Below are 17,802 nucleotides of genomic sequence, written 5' to 3' on the forward strand. Positions count from 1 at the left end.
GTTGTATAATGTGATATAAATAGGTGCTGATGTGATGTTTTGAATGTAAAATTGATTTTTAGTATAATATAAAAAATAAAAGTAGGTGTTTGATTTGATGTTTTTTTGGGGAAAAAATAGGATGAACTGTGTATTTAAAATCCAATCCCTCAAACAAACACACCCTATATGAATTAACAACTCATGTTATAATTTTAAGCACACACAATAGTATTTTATCACATGACATATTCTTATACATCACACATGTAATTATGAACAAATAACACATATCTTTATTACTGTAGGCATTAAAAATTAAATGCCTAAATTAAATTAAATATCAATATTTTGGAAGAAAATAAAATTTCAATAATATAAATATATAGTATTTAATTATACACATATGTTAATTTTTGCATAATAAATATCATTAATGCAAAAATCTGCTTAAAATGAAAGATATCATACAAATATTACTAACATAAATAGAGCCATAATAAATTTGGCAGCAAAATAAATTAATATTGTCAATAAAGAAAGTATATAAATTAATATCTTCAGAAAAAATGGCAATGATATAAAGATCTTGGCGAGAAAGGAAGGTGCACAATCAAATCCGTCAAGAATGAAAAAGAGCATCCGATAGAAAATGAAAGATTATAAAATCTTTCTATTAACCAATCAAAACGTGCCATGTGGCACCATTTAAAAAGAAAACCGAAGCCACCCATTCCCTATAAATAGGAGTCATGGCCAGTTCATTTGGACACACCGAAGTTATATCGAGGATTCAAGCAAAGAGGTAAGTCTCTAAACTCTCTCTGTTTTGTTCTTCATGTTTTTCGTGTCCTTCGAAACGTTTTTTATCGAAAGTCACTAATTTGGACAAATGATCCAATATTGGTTGACGAATTAATGAAGTTAACGTTCTTCGTCGTATTCCTAAACTGGATGAAGGATCAAAGCTCCCAAAGCCGTTGAAGAAGTTGTCAAAGCCAATGGAAGGTCTCCAAAGTTCCTTTTAAAGTTTCAAGATGTTCATCGCATTCTTCAACAAAACATCAACTTAGCCCTCTTCGATCTAAAAGTCAAAGTGACACACCGCCAAAAGTATTATGGAGCACCAAATCTATTTCTTCAAGGATCAAAGCTCCAAAAGCCGTTGAAGAATCCATCAAAGCAAAAGAAGAGCATCCAAAGTTCATCCCAAAGCTTCGAGGTGTTCATTGCGTTATTCACCAAAGTAACAACTCGGCCTTTTTCGATCCAAAAGTCAAAGGGACACGCTGTCAAAAGCGTTATGGAGCACCAAATCCACCTGCTCAAAGATCAAAGTCGTGGATCGTCCAAAAAAGATAAAAAATCCAAAGCTGATGATCAAATCACACGCACGGAGACCAAAGCTTTCCAAAAAGCGGCAAAGCCAAACCAAATATCAGAGCCTCGGATTGTCCAAATAAGACATCAAATCCAAAGTCAATTATCAAACCGCTCACACGGAGACCAAAGTTCTCCAAAAAGCGGCAAAAAAGCCAAACCAAAATCAAAGCCGTTGATCGTCCAAAGAAGACATCAAATCCAAAGCCGATGATCAAATCGCCCACACATAGACCGAAGATCTTCAAAAGGTGGAAAAGGCAAACCAAAAATTAAAGCTGCGGATCGTCCAAAGAAGATATTAAATCCATAGCTGATGGTCAAATCGCCAACACGGAGACCAAAGCCCTCCAAAAGGCAGCAAAGCCAAATCAAAGATCAAAGCCTCGGATTGTCCAAAAAAGACATCAAATCCAAAGCTGACGATCAAATTGCCAACACGGAGACCAAAACCCTCCAAAAGACGGTAAAACCAAATCAAAGATCAAAGTCTCAAATCGTCACAAAAAGACATCAAATCCAAAACTGACGATCAAATTACCTGCACGGAGAACAAAACCCTCCAAAGTACGGTAGAATCAAACCGAAGACCAAATCTCTTCGGATCAAAGAAGCCATAGAAAACCAAATTAAAAAATAAATCGAAGGAGAATCAAATGACACATTTAGAAAATATGACCCACTTTAAATTCAAATCAAATATAATTTGTACAAATTTTATGTTTATAAAAAAATAACACAATTTTTCGTCTACAATTACACATAACATATAATGTGTGTAATAAAAAGGTCATAACATATTATGTGTGTAATAAAAAGGTGTGGTGTTTGTATATATGCATGTACGTATACGAGGTTTGTTTGCACTTTTTGTAACGTATGCTTTGCTTCAAAATGTTGTTATAGTCTATTTTGTGATGATTCGATTTTGCCGGTGTTGCTTTGGTAATGCGCATTTATTGAGCTTTTTCTTGTAATATGATCGTTTCCTTCAATACTGTTGTTAGTACCATAAATGAAAATCATTCAGCATTACTTAAGTTTACATAAGCATCAAATGACAATAGTCCATTTGTGTATTTTAATTAACACAATATGTGATAAATTAATTAAATAGAGTTGCTATTTTTACTTTGGGTGGATAATTGGATGAATATTCTATTACTAAAAATAATATTTTTTCCGTAAAAAAAAATATGTTCATAAAAGTTGTATATGACTTTTTATAAATTTACAGTATTTAAAAAATATATAATAAATTGAGTATGTTATACTGGTGGCATAAATGTAAAAAAAGTAAAATATTGAAAAGCATAAGTTAAGTAGTGTGTTAAATTTATTTGCTATAAATTAAAATTACATATTTCTTGGGGACCCAAAAAATATATTTAAATTTGATGCGCAAAGACGAGTATATTACTTTTAATCTCTTTGATATGTTGTAATTTTCTATAAAAATAGATTATTTTGTTCCTCATAACATAACGTTCAATCACAGTTTAAATGTATACGCTCTATACGTTCAAATTGTGGCAATATTTGGCGGCAATTTCCATCAAGAAAGAGGACAGCTCCTCCGGCTTCGACATCATCACCATATGATCGGAGCCGTCTATCACTCTTACCTCGTCCGGCGGATTCTCTTCGATCAACCACCTCTGTATCTCTTCCTTCATCACCTTATCCTCAGGACAAACAATGTACGCTCTTCGGACACGGCCATAATTCTCGTCTGTAAGAGCAGTCTTTGTCGAAGGACTAAGAATTTCCTCGTAATGTGGCGCCGGTCTCACTAGTAGTCTTGCGAGTGTCAAATCCTGGATACGAGAAACATGGTAATAAACATTGACTATACCATAGATTCATTTTTACTGTGGCCTAACCATCACTTTCATGTAAATTACCTCCGGGGGCGAAAGGTTGTACATCATCGAAGCCATGAACTCCGGGCCGGGCCGAGCAATTGAAAGAGGTCGACCATCGATCCCTTGTCCGGAAGTGAACTCATTGTCCATCGGAGGACCGAATTGCTCTCTGAACTAATCAATCGATAAAATGAGAATGGTCAAGGTATTGATTGGGCTAGTCAGTATATGAAAATAGAACATACTAACATTCTATACCGTATGTATATGTCATACTTTGAGTGTTGAGATCAATTATGGTATTATATAAACATAAATATTGTGCTATCAATTTATTTAGATTCTTTTGTGGATTTTGTCACATCTTTTTACTATTCGGATTCATTTTTTCCTTCAAAAATAGCAAATCAAAACAATTTCCTTATATATATATATTATACTACATATTTATTTGACATTTAAAATATCACATCAACCTCTATTTATATCAAATTAAACAACTATTCACATTCGACTTTTTACTATTCAAAAATCCAAATCCAAATTTTCAAACCCACAAACAAACACAACCTAATCACATACTTACTTTACTACATTACAACTCGAGAATGATTAAAGTTCGTTATAATAATACACTATAGAAGATGATTAATCTCACCTAGATAGTTCAGACTAACCTATAATATTTGCACTAAACTCTATGTTATTCTATATTTAATCTAGCAAAGTAAACATGATACTAATTAATCTCGTTATTATATAATCTACTATTAAAATAAAATTACAAATTATTATCCTATCCTACGAAGTAAACAAACTCTTATCTGCATTGTGTTCACTAATTATAGTTGACACAGTAACAACGACACAAATAAACTACTAAAATCATTCAACTGTTGGATCCCATTTTTTGAAAATGAAAAAAAGTTTAAGGCTCATAGTGCAAGTAAATCTTAAATACGGTTTAAGCTTAATACCTTCTTGGTGATAGTCGAGACGTCAAGACTAGGACTGGGCATGGAGGCAGTAACAAAAACAGCTACAGCAACTTTTTCCGGGAACCTTTCTGTGGCCATGGAAATGTCGATGCCGCCCCTGCTGTGACCAACCAGTACGACTTTCTCGCCGGCAGGGAGACCTTCCATGAACTGAAATAAAGGTTCGACATAGTCCTCAATTGCTGGAATTTCTTCCACTCTCCGAGGGTCCCTCCCACAGCTTGCCAAGTCGAGCGCAGTTGCTGTGTGACCTCCGGATCTAAGCAGCGTAACAACCTTGTACCAACACCAAGCTCCATGGCCGCCCCCGTGTACCAGAACAAAATGGTGGCAATTCATGCTTGAAAAAAACATGTAATGTTATATAATACAGCTACATTGATTTACCATCAACAAGCAAAATGTCTCAGAATTGAGAATTGATAGCACAAACATCTTAACTGTTACATCTTATAAAATTTCACAATTGCATATTATTGATAATGAATCAGCTGCCTATAAATGAATATATCCAAATAATAACGAACTAATCTGAAGAACAGTAACAAAATATATTCAGTATTGAAGAAAATCTCAACATTAGTGATGATGCAGAAAGGCTAGAAGAAACTGAACAAAGCTAAACTAATTGAGTACTGAAATGCAACAGAACAACATATGCTATTATGCTGAAGAACTTGGTTCATAAATGAAGCCACAAAACATGGATGCTGAAGTGATAATAACGGTCAAATTCAAATCTAAAACTGTGTCCGCCATAACTTCAATAAAATTAGGATCTGGTTTCTAACTAAATATCAATGAAATTATAGGCAATTCTACAAGGATCTGAAACCATGAATTTTAGCGACACCTGCGCAACAGATTCTTAACAAATAGGTTCAAATTTCATCGCAGATTGAATTCCACAACTCAATAACAATCGAACTGCAAAATATAACCAATCAATTTGCTGCTCAGATTCACAGAAATCGAAAATGAAAGTGCAGTAGCAGAGCTGACCACAACGTGCAAACCATACTCAATTCGCAGAACAGAAGTTACAGAACAAAGATTTACCTCCAAAATAAACCCTAACCAAGTTCTGCCCAAGTAGTCACTCAAACACGAAGCAAATTACGAGCTTTGATTGTGATTACAATTTACAAATCTCAGTAAGAGCAACAAAGAACTAAATATGAATTAAGAGCTCTGTTCAAACAGACAAACTGACAAAAACAGGAAGGAAAATTCGAGATTAGATTAGAATTATCGCTTCAAAACATCATCGGGTGTGGAAATAGCAAGATTAGGGAAGGTTATAATATCTCCACTCCCGCCATAAACAACGCTCTCTTCGTTCTCCATCTGCCACGTGTCCCCAGCAAAGCTCGAAGAACTGCTATTTCCACTCGTCGGTCCTCCTTCCACACCACCATTAATGGGCCAATAGCTCCTCCCCAGCCCAAATCCCACATCCTCGAGCCCAAACCCGAACCCAAACCCGCCCAGCGAGAGTAAACCCGACCCGGATCCACCATTCAACAACGAAGTAAAGCTCCCGCTCGGCTTAGGTTCGCCGATGAAAGGCGGAGCGCCGCCGTGATCGGCGGCGATCGGAAACATAATCGGAGAAGCACCGGCCGGAAGATGTAGAAATTCGCGACGAGAGGAGGAGGAATAAACAGGCGCCACACCGGCGACGGTTGCAGGCGTCGTCGTCCCGACAGTACTGGTCCGAGACCGCTTGGCGTTCTTACGGCTGCCGCCGCCGACGGGGATGTCCCGGAGAGCGCCGCCGCGCGTCCAGTACCGGCGGCACGACTTGCAGAAGTGGCGCGGCTGGGAGAAGTTGTAGTTGTTGTAGTAGCAGAATTTGGTGTTGGTGGAATCGCATCGCGGGCAGGGCAGCTGCTCAGTCTCCGGCGCGGCGGCCGCGGCGGCTCGGCTCGGCTTTGTCACTTTCCTCTCCCTTGTATCCGTACCCATCGATCGTTCCTTACAAATTCCTCCAAAAACCAAAACCCTAATTTATATATAATGAAGAAAGGAAATTTGCAGAAGGTTGTGGATGAAAAATGTGGAAAGAACAATAGGGATTTTATTACAGAAGATGTTCGAAGAGATTCTATGGAGAAGATTTGTCTGTCCAACAGCTTTTGCAGATGTTTTTGTTTGAAAAACGTTGATGTATCAAGTCGGCTGGAAACAGGCTTTTGTTGGGAGTGTATTTTGAAAGGGCCCGGGATCTGTGGGTCTGGTTAATCCAGACCGTTGGTTGAGGTGGAGATTTATCTGGCGTTCGGGTCCCGGGTGTTTTTAATGATTTAGGTGAGTGTAGCCGTTTTAGGTGCTCTATGCTTCTTAGTATGGTTATTTTCGATAAATAGTTATTATTACTTTTCTTTATATCCCTCTGTTTTTTCATATATCTTTATCAAATATTAATATTATATTAGGGTGTGATATGAATAAAATAAAAAAAATTAAAATAATTTTAGTAATATTATGTAATGTAAATATAATAATATTTATATAATATATTACAAATTATAAATATATTTTTAATATTGGTATAAAATAAGTTATTAAAAAAAAATAGATAGATGGATTAAAATAAAAAAATAAATGAAGTGTTAAGAAAATATATTAACCCTCAGTCTCATAACAAACTATTTATTGTTTTATTTTATTTTGTTTTGTAATAAAGTATTCATTTTTTTTTTAGTAATTCTACTATTTACCTAACGTTAAAAATACTGTTACAACTTACAATATATTACACAAATGTCATTATATTTATATCACACAATAAGATTATTTCAATTATTTATACTTTATTCCTATTAAATTCCAATATAACATTAATATTTTCAAAATTTCATGAAAAAAATAAATAAATTTTATAACTTAATTATGGGAGGGAGGATTATTATTATTATTATTATTATTATTATTTGTGAATAAATAATTAAAGTGGGCTGCATTATGATTACAAACATAAGTAAATGTGTGTATGTATAACAATATATTTAACTGCCAATTATTGTGGTACAAAGTCATTATTAAAGTAGTTGCTCGTGTACTTCTAATTAATACGACACCGTAGGCATTCATTAATTAGCCATTAATTAATCATGCATTTTGTGGGCTGCTGTTGTATCTCTCGTTACTTCAAATGAATACTTTCCTCTGTCCCACCTACACTTTTATGTCCCACCTACACGTTTATGTTGCTGTTTTTGTCCGACTTACATTTTATGTTATTTTTTTTAAAAAAAAATAATTATGCATTTTAATTTTATTTTAAATTTTAAATTTAATTTAATTATAATTAAATTAATTAGTTATTTTAATTTTAATTTATAATAATTTATATTATAAATTAATTATTTTCACTAATATATTCTTAAGTATCTACTAATTATATTTATTTTAAATTCCCGTGTCTACTATAACCAAGACTTTCAATGTGAACCGAGAGAGTAATATTTATATTACTACATTAATAGCAATGTGATTTTATAACCTAACAGTGTTGCCCACTAATTTATAGTTTTGTTGTTTGTTTTGATTAACTCTTAATTTTATCCTATAATTAAGAGTATGTTAGATAAAAATGTTATAGAATCAATTAAAAGGTAAATATTAAATTACTTTGTCATATGATTATATAATTTATTTTAATAATTAATGTATTATAATCCAATTTTACAAGTAAACTATTCATTGTTTCCTTTGGACTTTTTAAGGTTTTTTTTAGCACTTTTCCATAAAATATTAAATTATTTTTTTTAATATCGTACTAAAATTAATTTTATATTCAAAATATCAAATTAACACATACTTATATTATATTAAATAATTATTTAAATTCAATATTTTATTTCAAGATTCAATTCTCAACCTAACATCCAAACAAACACTCATGTATTTATATTTTTAAATGTCGCTAAACATAATTTTAAATAATTTATAAATTATTTTAAATAAAAGTACATGAAAGCCAAATAGACTTTTTTTTTTTAATATAAAATTTAAAATAATGTGGTAATTTTAAGACAAAGTAAAAATTACCCCTGCATCTATTTGGGATTTTAATTTAGGTTTTGGATTTTAAAATAATCATTACGTCGTTTAATGATATTTTCATATCTTATGGCACATATTTCAATATAATATAAAAAAAAGTTATTTAATATTTTTTTCATTTCAAAATAAAATGACATTTTGTTCATTTTAACATGTCATATTTTACCTGATATATATATTCTTTTATATGTGATCAAATTTACTAGTACAAAATATATTTAATAATATAAATCAAGTTAATTAAGTTTATATATATATAATATCATAATTCATGTAATACTTACTCAAAATCTCTTTATTTATATTTTTTTATTAATAAACGAATATTTTTGTTTATATTACAAATTTTTATTTTTTATAAAATCATTTATGTTAATTATAAATAAATAAATAAATTTTTTATTTATTTATAATATATAAAATTCTATATTATACAAAATAATTTTTACATTACATATATTTTATTGAGATATAATTTTTAAAATATTTAAATATATATTAATTTTTTAATTATATATATTCATTTTTATTTTAAAATTACTAAAAATACAATTTACATAAAAAAAATTTCATAATTTATTATTATTTATCAATTAAATTTTATTATTATCTTAAATACCTGTCACACGTAAAAACATAAAAAGGATAATTGATTATGGAAAAAGTAGTACTTCTAAGATAAAAAAAAGTTGGTAAATAAGAAAAAAAATCTTGGAATTGTTTATTTTGCGAAATACTAATTTAAAAGAATATTGTTTTATATAAATTATAAAAAATTATCTAGATAGCATAAAAATAATAAATATGAATATTTTTATAAAAAATATGTTAATTAATTTTTTTTAAAAAAAGCATACCCTGAAATTTTTTTTAAAAAAAAACACGTCCAATGTTATAAGAGTATTTTTCTATCAAACTTTATAACAATATTCTTAAAAATAAAAATAAAAATATTTGAAACTTATTTTTACACGGTCTATTTTTAGTTTTAGTTTTAGTTACTCTCTCCGTTTCAATACAATAACTTTATTTACCATTTTTGTCTGTCTTAAAAACAATAGTCTTATTTTCATAAATAACTATATTACCATAATTATTTTTATTTTTATATTATTATTACACAATTGTCATTACTAATATACTTACAGAGAAAAAAAATTATTTATTCATACATTTTATTAATTATTAATATAATATTAATATTTTTTAAATTTTGTGTTCAACACAATAAGATTATACTTCTGAGATAAAGACCGATTTTTTTTTTTTTTTTTTTTTTTTTGTGTGGGCGTACAAAGGGGAGAGAGAAGATTTTGAATAAGAAGAGGAGGGAGAGACAGAATCATGGCTGTCGGGAAAGCGTGGGTGGAGCAATTATTGGCTGCTTCGCTCCCGTCATTTTCTCAGAATGCTCTTTACTCCCGGGCTCCACTTTCTTCATCTTGACCGTTGATTCCAAATCCGCGTCCAATCCAACGGTTAATAGAGAGCCATGTGGTACTAAGGTAGCACGCGGGAGGGCCCGGGCCTGGTCTTCAGTGAGTGCTGTCGGGTGACTGTGCTGTGCATGTGTGTACGGTGTTAAAGTCCGGGACCGGCTACTTTGACTGATATAAGTAATGTCTACACTCCTCGAATTCTTCTACCGTGTCCGTTTCAGTACTTTCACACTTGTTGCATGCTGTGTGTATGAGATGGAGTCCGGATCCACGGACTTTGAAGATCACTAAAGGACCGTTTGGTTCACGAATTGAGATTTTATAGAATTTAGATTTTGCAGTAAAATTTATATATACATAATTTATTTTATTTAGAATTTGAAATTATCATGTGTTTGATTAATAAAAAAATAACTGAGATTTATATTTCCTAAATCAAATTTGTTTTACAGATTAATTAAAATATTTAAATTTTCTATATTTTAATACACTGAAGTAACATTGTAGCTAAAATGGAGTGGAGTATTTTATGTATTTTTATTATTTTTTGGGTGTTTTGTGTAATTTTATTTTTTCAAAAGCAATACATATAATTTTTTGAAATAATATATAATTTTATTTTTTAAAATACATTATAATTATTTTTTAGAAAGTAACATGTGATTTATTTTTATTTTTGAAAAATAATATATAATTTATTTTTTAAAAAGTGATATATAATTTTATAAATAAAATATGAATTATGTATTTTTTAGTGATAATATAAAAAGAAATTAAAGTTGAATTAATTTATAATTCTGAAAAGTTATATAAAATAATACTCTATCCGTCCATTTACAAGGTTTACATTTACTTTTGGCGCAGTGTTTAAGAAATAATAGTATTTTAATTATAGTGAGTAGTTAAGAGTAGTGTAATGACATTTTTGCCCTTACCTTTTTGTGTAAAAGTAATGATGTGATATAAAGTAAGAGTATTTGTGGAAAAAAGTAGGGTATTTATTGAAATGTTAACTTTGTAATTGGACGTCACAAAATAGAAATATGTAAACATTGTAAGTGGACGGATGAAGTATAAAAGATGAATATATATAAGGAATATATTTTTTTAAAAGTAAAAATTAAAGTTTGTGGTTGGAGTAAAATTACTATAAATCAACTGCACTTTTACTGTAATTGGTTAAAAAATGAAATAATAGGTTGGAGATAGTCTAATTATCCGTCAATGAGTTTTATTTATTACGATAAATTAAACTTTACATTCATTTTATTTTTTGTGAACTTTATTTATTTTTTCACCAAATTAGGTGTGTTTTAATAAAAAAAATTAATACGGTTTTCAATTAATATTAAAAAATATAATATATAGATTTATACGAAATATATAATGTATAATCTCTACACTAGAAAAATACAACAATGTAACATAAAATATATTTTTTTTTACATTGCCGACACTTTTTTTATATCTAATATAACAAAAATATTTTAAAATAAAAATACAAAATTAATACACCAGTGACATAAATTTAAATTATTAATTTAGTTAAAATATCATTAGTGATATATTCTCTATGTCCGTCAAATTTATTTATTTATTTATTTATTTGTTCGTTAAATTTACCATGTTAGTATATTTGGTTACAAGTCAAAAAGTCAATAATAAATTATTACCTTTCTTTTAATACTTATTTAGAATAAATATCACTCAGGTTATTACATTCTCTTTCAATTATCTTTAATTTCTAATTAAAATTTCAAAAATATTATCAACTATCGTTTTACTTTTTTTTTTCAATAAAATAATTATTTTTTTAATCTTCTTGCCGAACTCAAATAAACTAAATTTTCCGAACGAAATGAGTAATTAAATATAAATAAAATTAATGATTATAAATAAATATATGTATTTGTAGTAGTATATTTAAATAAAATCTTATATTTTTATAGAACCAATAAAATACTCCCTCAATCCGGCTCTAAATGTCTCATATACCTTTTGCGTCATTATATTTAATATTAAAAATATTTTTATATTTGTATAATTTTTTTTGCACAAATGTCATTATAATAGTATTATAAGACACTAATAAAAATATTTTTGTCATTTTCCCTTGATATGTACTACGTTTTCATATAATAATTAATATTTAAAGATCATCACGCAAAACGTAAATGAGACCTTTAAAACGAATGTAGTATAATTTAAATATAAATATATATATATACATATACTATTAAAAAAAATTAATGATTTTCTAGTTGGATAGGAGGGTATAATGGTAAAATGTAATACTCCCTCCGTCCCAAAACTAAGTATCCATTTGCTTTTTGCACGTAATTTTAGAAATATTAGTATTATATTGTTATATAGTAGAAATAAATTAGAAATGACTAAAATAACCTTATTAGTATGTGTGATATAAAGGTAATAATATTTGTGTAATATATTGTAAGTCGTAAGGGTATTTGTAATGTTAGGTAGATAGTACAGTTACTAAAAAAGGAAATTGATACTTTGTTATGGGACGGGCTAAAGTGGAAAAATGAATACTTTGTTATGGGACGGAGGGAGTATGTAATAAGAATGAGAGTATAAAGTAATAGATGATACCATGTTACTGAAAAATCCTTTCATTTGCAGGATTTTAAAATTTCATTCACTTTAAAATCTATTATCTATTTTTAACCAAACATAGATTCCTTGGGATTTTCAAAATCCATATCTCATAAAATTCCACCAAGTTCATGAACCAAACATCGTCTATGGATCTGTTCATTTGATTTTGGCACACAAAAATTTAATTTAAATTTTTTTACGTAAATAATATCTAACAAGATATTTTATTAAATAAAAAATATTAACCAATCATGTTTTGCAGCAATGTTATCAAATGATGCTTGGCCTGGACATTATAGATATACTCATCTTAGTTTTGAAAACTTTGTGGTTGTAACAGCAAAAAGCTATGGTTATTGGATTTCTGTTGATCTTTATTCCTCGATACTATATGAAGAGCGTATTGTTGGAAAGCAAAGTTGTGATATGTTTCCAAAAGGAAAATCATATAGAGCAAAGGTGTTGTCAAGAATTTTACAGTCCGACATATATCGATCGATTAATCTGACTTCAAATGAAGGTAAATAATATGTCATTATCTTCATTGATGATTTGAGTAACAAAATTTGGTCCTATTTTTGCAAGAAAAATTGAAAGCATTAGAAGCATTCAATAACTACAAAGTAATGATTGAAAAAGAAACAGACTGTAGAATACAACTTCTAAAGAGTGGTCATGGTGAAGAGTACATCTTGCAGGAATATTCAGAATTTTGTGAAAGGCATAGCATTAAACGGCAACTAACAAAAACCTACCCGCCACAACAAAATGACATGTGTGAAAGGAAGAATCGCACAATTATAGACATGGTAAAAAGCTTCTTGCTGAAAGGTAAGGTTCCAGAAATGTTTTGGTCAGAAGCTGTTAAATGGAGTGTCCATGTTCTGAACAAAACTCTAACCTTAGTTATTCGAAATATAATGCCTCATAAAACATGGAGTGGGAGGAAATCATACATGAGCTATTTTAGAATTTATGGTTGCATTGTATAATACCAATATGTCGGATGCGAAATGAAGAAAGCTAGACGACAAAGTTGAAAAGTGTATATTTATTTGCATTAGTGATTATTCTTAAGCATACAAATTATATAATCCTAACAATAAGAAGATCACTATAATCCGAGATTTAACATTTGATGAAGAAAATCATTGGTAATGGAACACCGAAGGAACACAACACATGATCACATATGATGATTCCAAAACTGTGAAAGATGGATGATCTGAACCCACATAAAGTAAGCAACCATAATTTACAGAAAAACAACAAAACCCGCAAAAGAACAATCACATGTTGCCGATGATTCATTATCACCGTGAATTCACAAATGACCAACATGGGCGAAAGATTATGAAGTAACTGAGATTAATCAAGGTGATAGATCAATCAAATTTGAATCAAGGCAAAAATACATTGGTCTATCTTGCACTATTTGTTTACTGCGATCCTGTAAGCTTTGATGAAGCCATTCAATAACCAAAATAGAAGCAAACAATGGACAATGAAATTACAACTATAGAAAGAAACCGAACATATAAGTTAGTCGATCTTCTACTAGGCCAAAAAAACATTGATGTTAATTGGATTTACAAGACAAAGCTAAAAGATAATGGAGAAATTGATGAACACAAAACTCACTTGGTAGTAAAAGGATACGGCAACAATACAACATTGACTACAAAGAGGTGTTTGCTTCGATTGCAAGACATGATGCAATAAGAGTAATAGTGTCTTTGGTAACAAAAAACTTATGGCCAATCTTCGAATTGAATGTGAAATCAGCTTTCTTGTACCGAGATTTGAGGGGGGATGTATATGTTAAGCAACCCTTGGTAACATTAAAATAGGAGAAGAGTGCAAAAAGTTTACAAATTACACAAAACTTTATACAGATTGAAACAAGCTGCACGGGCATGGTATAGCCGTATTGAAGCATATTTCTTGAAGAAAGACTTTCTCAAATGTCCCTATAAAAATACATTATTTATAAAATTTGAGGATGGTGAAAAAATATTGGTGGTTTGCTTTCAAAAGGAGTGTAGATAAACAAAATTTTGACTTTTCATGGAAAGAAACAACTTGGAACAAGATAAGATTGATAGATACAAATCAAATGAAGAATCAAAACAATCATTAATTATTAATTGATAATATATATAAATATAAATTAAATCAAAGATCTTGTAGACGGCGGATATTAATGGGAGAGGTGTAACGAGCATCTCCATCCAACAGCAGCTTGGCAATAATAAGGTTGGCCGCCTCGCTGGGATGGTACGCATCCCAAAACACGTGTTTGTCCCTGTCCCCGCATGTGCTTGACGTGGGCCCGCATGGGATCAGTCTCGCCAACTCCCCACCCCCTTCGTTTGCGCAACAAGCCTTGCTCGCTGTACTAAATCCTATCCACACATATATTATTAAATTTAAATTTATACATAAGCTCCCTCTGTCCGATATAATTTGGACGTATTACTGTATACACGAGAATTTAGGTAAAGTGTGATTAGTAAATAATTAATAAGTGTATTACTAAAAATAATTATTGTATATTAAAAATAATTATAGATTAAAATTAAGATAACTAAATAGTTTAATTAAGATTAAAAAATTAAAAAATTTAAAATTTAAAATGTGATTAAAGTATATAATATGTGAAACGGACAAAAATAGAAAATAGAGACAAATAATGTGCGACGAAGAGAGTATTTATCAGATAGGATCTTCTATCCCTTTAACACATCCTATCCCCTGTCATATATACACACACGTATGTATTAGATACACTAATACATACACATACGTGTATATATACACATTATGTGTGTGGGAATAGAATTTATTTTTGGGACGGAAGATCCCGCAGGATTATTTATTGTGTACGAACCGTATTTTGCGTAGTCGGTGATGAGTTCCATGACAAGGTCATAAACATTAGCAAGGACAAAGGTTGCCCCTTCGAGATTCCAATTCATTTCGTCCAATAGGGATTTGAGTTTACGATTATACTGAAGCGCAAGTTTATTAGGCAAGTCGACGCACTCGTTTTGGCTCAATTGGTTGATCGTCTGTTGGTACGGAATGCATCCTATAGGCCCCACATTTCCCACTATGAACTTCCGACCATCAAGTGCGTAAAGCCTCTGCAAATTAATTAATCAAATTAATAGTCGATTAATTATTTAATATTAGTAGTATTTAATTAACTTAATTTAATTACGGTGAGTTGGGATCGGAGATGGTCGATCATGTCGGCGACGAAGTCGTCGGGGGTCTGCCGGATTCTTGCGCCGGCGGAGACGACCGGCAAGAGGTAATTGTTGAGGAAATCGTTGGAGCCGATAGTGACGGAAAAAATGGAATGCTTGTTGAGGTATTGGCGGGCCTTAGAAGCTCCCAACAGCTTGTAAATTTGTTTTCTTGTTATGTTGAAATAGTCGACTTGAATGTCCATCGAAAGTCTATTTACCTGTTATTTAAATTAATAAATATATTTTGAAATTAGTTGTTTTTTTTCTTTCTTTATTTATTTTTGTGTAAAAAATAGATAAAATGGATATTAATAAAATATTTTGAATACATTAATCCATAGTAAATGGAGTTTTTATTAAAAATATTGTAAAGCAATATCTTATATCTCGTCTCTTAATAATTTATCTATTTATTTTTTGAGAAATATTTATGTACAAAATATTTTTTTTACCGGTAAACTATACTAATTTATTATTATTATTATTATTATTATTATTATTATTATTATTCAAACTTGTTTTCATCAAAAGATCGAATTATATTTTAATTTTTAACATCATCAAAATAACTTAAAACAAAAAAAAGCATATAGTCTATTTTTTCTTGTAGTGATATGAAATAAGCTTTACTAATATTACCTATATAGCAATTAAAGTCATTAATCCATCATTTTTTTTTCTCACTTCGATATAAATTTTATATATATATATTTATATTTATATCAAAATTATTATATTTTAAAAATAAATTTAAATAAAAATATATCAATATGAATACTATTATATAAAAAATAAAATTTTATATAAAATTAATAAATAATAAATAATAAAATATACAAAAGAATAAAAATACAAGATTTGAAGTTGCTCTATAGAAAAAATCTTTTTGAGGACCTAATATATATATATATTATTCCCCACCTACTCACGTAGTAGCATGAGAGCTCAATCGTTTGAATTATACTTTCTCCACAAAATAAAGTCGCTTATATTTGCTTACTCTTAATGTGTGCGTATTTAATTTTTATAAAAAGTTACGATAATTATATATATATATAAAAAAAACTTACAAATATACTTCCGGTGGCATTCAAGATTCCTCCTCCGCCGGAAGCATAATTAACACCGTATAGCACCGCCTTTCCGGTGGTGTTTGGAGCAAGAAACGGCATCGCATAACGGGGTTGTCCTAATCCCTCACCTAAATATAAAAGACAAATTGAAAAAAAAAACATATGCATACACAGTTAATAATTTAAAAATTCAAAACTTTTAAATAAAATAGTTGTTCGACCAGAAAATAAAAATAAAAATTATCCAACAAAAAATGCACACTAACCGACAATATCCCCTATGGTTCTCCCGTTGGTGAAGCGCCCGGTCGGGTTCCCTCCGGAAGCCTTGAAATCGATCCCATTGGGAGGAATATCGGCTTTGGACAAAGTTTGTAAATAGTTGTTGTTTCCGGCGTCGACCAACGAGTCTCCGAAAATATATGAGGCCCCTTTTGTCAAATCTATGTCATCTATTTGACACACCCCAATTGACCAAAGGTTAATCATCTTCACTAAAAGCAACATTAATCCAACATTGTAAGAATTGAAGTTAATGGCCATGGTTCTTGATCAAGTTCATCCACATGAACAAATGCCAATGTAGAATATATATATATATTTATATATGTATATATAGTTGGAAAGTTTTGGATGATTTGGGTTGGTGATTTTATTGGGGTTAGGTCATCCATATTTGGACAGCTTTGTTTCAATGTGCTTAATTGGGAAGAAGTGTTTTTTTGTTATAAGGAAATATTGGGGTTTATTGACTATTGTTTTAAGTTTTGACTGGTCTTGAACTATTTATTATTATTATTTTTTCTTTTCAAATATTTAAGTTAAATAATATTTTTAAAATTTAAAATATTAGTTTAAGAATTATTTTTTTTTCTTTCACAATATAATATCACATATATATATTTGTGTTATATTAAAATTTAGGGTAAACTGTCTTTTAGTTCAGTAACTGAACCCTTTTATTATTTTAGTCCGGTAAATGGAGCATGTCGCAAATTAGTCCCATAAGTGAAAAATTTTTGTTGTTTTAGTTCTCCGGCGCCGGAGACGCCCGCGTGGCTCGCCGGAGGTGACGTGTCCGCCAGGTGTCCCGCCAGATCAGCGCACCTGGCGGACACGTGGAT

General features: G+C 30.2%; 3 protein-coding genes across 3 annotated transcripts; all 3 read right to left on the minus strand.

The window, feature by feature from the left end:
• Positions 1-2,775: 2,775 nt before the first annotated feature.
• Positions 2,776-5,439, minus strand: LOC127242324 (methyl jasmonate esterase 1-like). Its single transcript, XM_051261817.1, has 4 exons — positions 5,282-5,439; positions 4,202-4,562; positions 3,264-3,398; positions 2,776-3,176 (listed from the first exon to the last, which is right to left on the minus strand). Exons 2-4 carry the CDS (start codon positions 4,559-4,561, stop codon positions 2,874-2,876), a joined length of 798 nt encoding a protein of 265 aa, XP_051117774.1. The 5' UTR covers position 4,562; positions 5,282-5,439; the 3' UTR covers positions 2,776-2,873.
• On the minus strand, positions 5,223-6,351 carry LOC127242325 (dof zinc finger protein DOF3.4-like). The gene has a single exon (XM_051261819.1). It carries the CDS (start codon positions 6,188-6,190, stop codon positions 5,471-5,473), a length of 720 nt encoding a protein of 239 aa, XP_051117776.1. The 5' UTR covers positions 6,191-6,351; the 3' UTR covers positions 5,223-5,470.
• Positions 6,352-14,526: 8,175 nt separating this feature from the next.
• On the minus strand, positions 14,527-17,221 carry LOC127242047 (GDSL esterase/lipase At2g23540-like). The gene is made up of 5 exons (XM_051261379.1): positions 16,945-17,221; positions 16,676-16,806; positions 15,575-15,823; positions 15,242-15,497; positions 14,527-14,756 (listed from the first exon to the last, which is right to left on the minus strand). The coding sequence occupies exons 1-5, from the start codon at positions 17,219-17,221 to the stop codon at positions 14,527-14,529; spliced, it is 1,143 nt and encodes a 380-aa protein (XP_051117336.1).
• Positions 17,222-17,802: the final 581 nt, after the last annotated feature.

This window comes from Andrographis paniculata, unplaced genomic scaffold (assembly GCF_009805555.1).
Source record: "Andrographis paniculata isolate CXL003 unplaced genomic scaffold, ASM980555v1 Contig86END, whole genome shotgun sequence".
NCBI lineage: Eukaryota > Viridiplantae > Streptophyta > Magnoliopsida > Lamiales > Acanthaceae > Andrographis > Andrographis paniculata.